This window comes from Akanthomyces muscarius (assembly GCF_028009165.1).
Source record: "Akanthomyces muscarius strain Ve6 chromosome Unknown contig_11, whole genome shotgun sequence".
NCBI lineage: Eukaryota > Fungi > Ascomycota > Sordariomycetes > Hypocreales > Cordycipitaceae > Akanthomyces > Akanthomyces muscarius.
The window spans coordinates 706,744-713,073 of record NW_026611614.1 but is presented as its reverse complement, the minus strand read 5'-3'; the positions used below and the strand labels follow the sequence as shown (position 1 = coordinate 713,073).

At 49.8% G+C, this 6,330-nt stretch overlaps 1 protein-coding gene across 1 annotated transcript; it reads right to left on the bottom strand.

Annotated features, from left to right (window-relative positions):
• Positions 1–2,040: 2,040 nt before the first annotated feature.
• Positions 2,041–4,364, bottom strand: LMH87_007714 (uncharacterized protein; the record flags this gene model as incomplete). The annotated part of the gene is made up of 6 exons (XM_056199644.1): positions 2,041–3,351; positions 3,396–3,531; positions 3,576–3,663; positions 3,708–3,855; positions 3,910–4,185; positions 4,236–4,364. 6 exons carry the CDS (start codon positions 4,362–4,364, stop codon positions 2,041–2,043), a joined length of 2,088 nt encoding a protein of 695 aa, XP_056058074.1.
• Between the last annotated feature and the right edge of the window lie 1,966 nt (positions 4,365–6,330).

Below are 6,330 nucleotides of genomic sequence, written 5' to 3'. Positions count from 1 at the left end.
GAAACATGAATATCGCCGACTGTGCCCACTGGCAATACCATTGCTACCTTCGTTTCCCGCTCAGCGCTAGGAACTGCTCAGCGCTAGGAACCTCTAATTATGAGAACCGCCGTCATCCGACCCAAAGCATGAATTTGGAGCGTAACAGTTATGAAGGGCTCCTTGCATGGACCGAAGTAAAATACAGTAACTCCAGCTGCTGCAGACACTGCAAACAGCTGCCTTCTGTCAGCTGGCTACATTTCAGCTCGACAGTTCCGGCGACGGACGACCCGGCTGGTGCGGGTTAACATTCCTGAACCACTACCACTATTCCAAGATAAATGAGAGCAGCAGATTGATGAGCTACAGGAGACCGGCTCCAGTAACTCTCTTCTTGCATCATTATTGAGATAAAACTGATCCCCCAGAGCTTCTCTTTGATCTTCCTGAACTCCGGTTTTGCTAAGATGCCTTCCTGCGACGTTTGCAATGCTACTTTTGCCACCAGGCAGGCAGCAAAGTATCACAAACGGGACACCAAGCACTGCGTATGCCCGCATTGCAACCGAATTTTAGCTACTTCGGACGGCCTCAAAGCCCACAATGATGCCGTTCACTGCCACCGGTGCCCGCGATGCAGTATTACCTTCACGGGAAAGATGTTGTTGCGTAATCATCAGAAGGCTCAGCGGCACTGTTACTGCGGTGATTGCAACATGATATTTAATACCGTCGAGGGATGCAAGGCTCACATGCAGAGCTCACGACACTCGACAGAGTTCCGTTGCTGTAACTGCGACCGCGAATTTAACAGCGCCGGCGCATTGGAACAACACCTCAACGACAAGATTCACCGACGCCCAACTATCTCGACTGGACCTAAGAGTGAAAACAATGGCAACAAACACACCAAAAACAGTACCGAATCATTGAAGATGCAGTGTAGCAAGTGCCCGCGTACATTTGCTACCGAGAATGCTTTGGCGCAGCATCTTAGCTCTCTTGCGCATCGGCCGCTGGGCAATCTGACTTGTCTTGCGAGCGCACTGTGCACAGCCAGGTTTCGCAGCCCGTCTGCCGTGCTTCATCATCTCGAAAGTGGCTCTTGTCCTTCGGGCATGGACCAGGACCAGATGAGAGCTCTGATTCTGAAGCATGACGTGGACGGGCTCATCACGAAATTGCCTGGCAACGGTGTTTTAAGGGAGGTTACCTCAACTGGAGGCTCCAGTCTCGTCCGTACTCCCTCGAGCCTGTCCTTGAGCTCTGTCGATGATGGTTGCTTGACCCCAACGAGCGGTAGCCTCTCCGACTGGGCAGTACTTATCGCACAGTCTCCTTCGCATCGCTGCCCTTTCTGTCCTCTCGAGCGTCTCCCTTTCCGCGATGCCAAAGCTCTTCAGCATCACATCGAGTCATCAGCGCATAGCAAACCGTTTATTTATTGTCCAGTGCAAATGTCTGGGAGCGGATGTGGGGGATCGAACACCGTCCGATCATTTACGACCGTGAGCGGGCTGGCACAGCACCTCGAGAGCGGCGCGTGTGCAGGGGGCGCAGCCACTTTTCGAAAGGTTGTGAATTACATAGAGATGCGTTTCCAGGATATGGGTATAAGTCTCAGACTGACGCAGGGTAATGCTATTTAATAGCATGGCAACCTTTAAAAGATCGATGAGGCCAAGGAAGTTGAGACATGTAGAGCGGAGAGGTTTGCCGGATACAGCTGGTATAAGAGACCCATTACAGTCAGGGCTACTGCCACAAGCACTTTACCCATGTGGAGCTTCTATTCGGTGCAGCACTACACATCAGCATACTTACTAGTCGATAATATAAATCAAACACTGTATGAACACGTATTAATATTTTGCGAATGGAATGGGAGATTAGATACTCTCCAGTCGTACAATTCGGCTATCATGCAAGACCAGTTTCACAATGTTGCTTGTAATTGATAGAAGTAGATAATTGCCAAATATCCCCCGCATTCGCGTCACGGAGTAGGAAAACCACGAGGGGAGAAACCTACTCCAGGGAGCACTGAACGCCAATCTCTCAAAGGCTTTTCGCCTTCTGAAGTGCTTGGCGGTATCTTTCGCACCGATGCCTAAGATCGACTCTGGTGGTCGATGCCGTGTAGCTTTCTGCAGCAATTTCCGCCAGTGAAGAATCTGACAAACCACCTACGTACTCTGGCGAGAAGATCTTGAGAGCTTCTGGCTCGCTCAAGATTCTCTCAACCACCATAATCACCACATAATCAGCAAATCTCTTCATGGATACCTTGTAGTATGTCTTCAATACATCATGGAGGTCCATCACAGCTTGGTCTTCATTACTTATATGCAGCATGTCCGTCAGTTTTGCAGGATCCGTGGCGTAAGCCCAACCTTCCTCTTTCAGATTGAGACCACTCAGACGGGCAAGGAGACGATCTTTGCGTATCTTCTCCAGGGTTACTGCAAAGTAGTGATTCACGGTCTGTAAGACACCTCCCCGTTCATCTTTTAACAGGTCCTTGAGCCGTTTCTGCGCCGTGGTGTTTGCTTCATCGAGATGTGACAGTATAAGCGATTCTAGACAAGAGCGGATTGTCTCATCATCCTCGACGCGGCGACATTCCATTTTGGTGTAGTCCGTGATAAGACCCATAACTTGCTCGAGATAGTTGCTAGCGATCTGGCCCCAATTGCTCGTTTGATGCTGAAATAGGCGTACCAGCAACGCCGGATTGACGGTGCCGGGCAGTTCCGCACCGCGTGCTTCCCTGTACTGTTTCCTGATCCATCCCATAATGTCTGGAGCTTCGACAGGTTTGTCATGCTGTAGAAAGTCGGCATCGACTACACCATTTGCCTGTTCGAACGGCAGCTTGTAGCCTTTTGTTCGAATATCCTCCTCGAATTTATCTGCCAGATTGCGAAGGTGCATTCGCAGCTTCAGCCGACTCTGCGGATCAAGTTCCTCGTCGTAATTGCCTTTGAGCGCATCTTCCACATTGCGCTGGTACCGGTTGGCCAGGCGTGTTAGGTACTGACGTTGCTCTGTGGCAGTCTGTCGGGAGCTGCCCAGTGCCTCGACCTTCTTCTGGGTTTCTTTATACAATGCTTCGATTTCGCTGACCAGAGCAGGGAACTCACGGCGGATGTGCTCGTACAGCAGCTGGCCCAGGAAGGGCTTCAAAGCTTTGACACCAATTCGCTCCTTTGGAAGTTCATTCCATGGGGCTCCTTGGAAAAATCTACGCTCGTTTTCATGTCGCTGAGCGATGGTCACGCCTTCCTGTATCTCTTTGGTCGACCTATTCCGGATCACGAACCACCCGTGCTGAAGCCGCTCCACGGCATTCTGCGCAATTCGGAGGACCTGCACTTGTCAGCCAAAGTCACACAACACGTAACGTCACATACTCCTTGCTCGTCACCTGACTGCAATGCATCGCACTTTGTTATGATGCCAACAGTCCGAATACCGGCAGGATCGGCAGCGCGTGCCATTTTAAACACTTCCTGGTTGGCCAAGTTGTTTCGCGCATCCATTACCGCCCTAGAAAGGTTAGCGGAGTGTTGCTTCTCCTTCATGCTACTTACAGAATAATTGTCCGGGCATCCCTCGTGTAGGTTTCGATGAGACCTCTGATTACCGACAGATCCTCGCGTGTTTGATATTTCGTGGGATCTGAGAAGTTAGTAGGTGCGATATTCCTGGACGAGAGTGCCTACTATGAAAAAGCCCTGGCACATCAACCACGCTCAGGTGATGTTGATCAGGTCCTGAAATCTCGATCCGTAAAATATCGTCAGAGAAGCGCTTGTCCAACGCCTCAAGATCTTGGTCGTCTGAGTTCGGCAGACCCATGTGCACAGCAGCCTGTATGCACAATCAGCATGGATAATTTAACTCGTCGTCCAGGTCTTGAGACACCTCATCTAGAATCCAAGAGAATTTAGGACCAATGAGTTCCTGCGCGTCCATTTCGATGTCGAAATCGAGCAGCCGCTTTTTCTGCGCATCGTCGTCAAGACTAGACGGGCCCGGGACGATGGTTGCTTTCACAGTCGTTTTTTCTCCCAGCACCCGCCGCAACACGATCTGTGTGGCGAAGCGAGTACAGAGGTCCGACGCAATGGGAAACGAGAGACCGGTGAGTCCTTCCAGGAGGGAGGACTTGCCGCTGGACTGGTCCCCAACCACGACAATCTATGATGGTTGTTAGAACTGCACTAACGCCCAGTGACACGAGGTCTTACCTGTGGAAGCGGTAGGTCCTCGTTGATGCCAAAGCCCCGGAGATCGTCAATGACCTGAAAGTATCGAAGGCGCTCTGGGTTGTCCATGTCCTGGATGTCTTTCATTGTGATTGATTTTTTAATGGCCATTTGATTTATTGTTGTCAATTGTTTTGAAAAATGCTTCTCAACTCTTTTTTCTTTCGTCTTTTGCTTTGCTGATGGTAATTTGATTAGAATTTTTTTATTCTTTTGTCGTTTTCGTTATTTTTTTTGTCTCTGTTCTCCACGGCTGGTGTGAGCTTGTGTTTGTAGTGATTGATGTCTTTTTCTTTTCTTTTCTTTGGTGTTGGTAAAATCTTCTTCTACAGAGGTGACACTGAGCTTATACAACCTTACTCTTCCATGATCCCGGACTCTCCGGAGAAGTGGTTCGCCGCTTGCGGATATCTTCGCGGCACGCTAGCTCCTCTTGCCGCATGCGGAGCATGGCCGGCCGAATGCAGACGTGAACCGAATCAATACTGGGGCTCTTATCATTCTCACCAGCCGATCAGCACTGTTACGGCAGAGGCTGACTGTCGATATCTGGCGAGGGAGCATTTGCCCGAAGCGCAAGTGCGAGCGCCTCGCAGGATGATGCGCCCACGCCGCTCTCGCGGCCGTCGTTCATCTTGTGAGGCACAGTCACTGTGCCGTAGCGCTTGTAGTAAGGCGAGAATTTGTCTGCCGAAGCGCTAGTATACGGTTCTTTCAACTTTCCCGTGATACAAGTGAGTATATGTTTAGTCTTGCTCATCTGCCTTCCTTGATTCGCGAAAGATCGGACATACTAGTTCATGAAGTGCAGCTACACCCACGCAATAGGACTTTCTTATCAGAACATAATCGATTGGAAATGTCTTTGGCTACATGCCTCTGTGATATAAAGCTCTAATCAAGTCTATTCAATAACAGCGAAATAAGAGAACTTGGGAAATCGTGGACGGTTTCGACCAAGTCTCGAAACCTCTGGGTCTGCCATAGCATTTCTAGTTTGCAGGCCGCATAAAAGCAAGCCAAGGATCTCAACGGCTCATGTTGCTCTTCTTTGTCGACCGTCTCACTAAAGCAGAAGGAAACAAGCTCGCTGATATGATTGCAACCTTCATCGTACAGTACAAAGCGTGCCAATGACCGACGTAGTTCTTGGAGGGCTAACGTCTGCAAACGGGTAATCCCATGATAATCAGCAAAAACGTACACGCGGGCATGAGATAGGAAAACATCGGAACAGTCATCTCTCGCAGTGTTGACGAATGTTTCGGTGGTTCGTGGAGATGGTGGGTAAAGGTTTGTGAACTGGTTCCAAAGCTCCTGCTTTTTGGAAGTCGAGGTCACGTCATAATGCGCTGCTGGTGGTGGTTTAAAGCGTCGCCGGGGAGCTGAAGCAGGAGCCGGAGCTGGTTCCGAATTCTCACTTTCCCGAACCTCGGGTTTCTCATCTCTCATAGGTCGCTGTCGCGGCCTGCCCTCGCTGTACGATCCTGTGTAAACGAGTTAAGCGAAGCGAATGAATGTATCTTCATCTGTTTCTTCCCAAACTACAAATTGTTCCTGCGCTTCTCTCATTGGGCCGTTGATCAGAGTGTCGAGTGATTTAGATTGTCTCGCCACAAAGGCCGAATGGATTATCTGTTCGCTCCGGCTTGGACCAACAATGAACTTGAAAGGGGGGAGCAGATAAAGCTACTTCTTAGCAGGAGCTGGACAGAGCACATTACGCATCTCACCTCGCGTATGGTGTCACCGCCATCTTGATGTCGTTCGAAATAATTTCCTGTAGGGTAGGGACCGCGAACTAGAAGATAGAAAAGTGCCTTGTTCAAGACTTATGTTGCCTTAGGCTTCAAGGACTCATTTTAATGGCCAACCCCGCGTCTAATAACTCTTTAGCAGAAAAGCTCAGCGTACATATTAGTTGTCCTCCAAACTCATGACTTAATTGGCCTAGAACTGACACCGTTTCCGGTAAAGTGGGGCGGCTGTGTCAGTATAATTCAATTCCACTAAATTCATCCCGTCAACGTCTTTTTCGTGCCTACGCTGCCATCCAACGTGGGCCACTGGAGCAAGA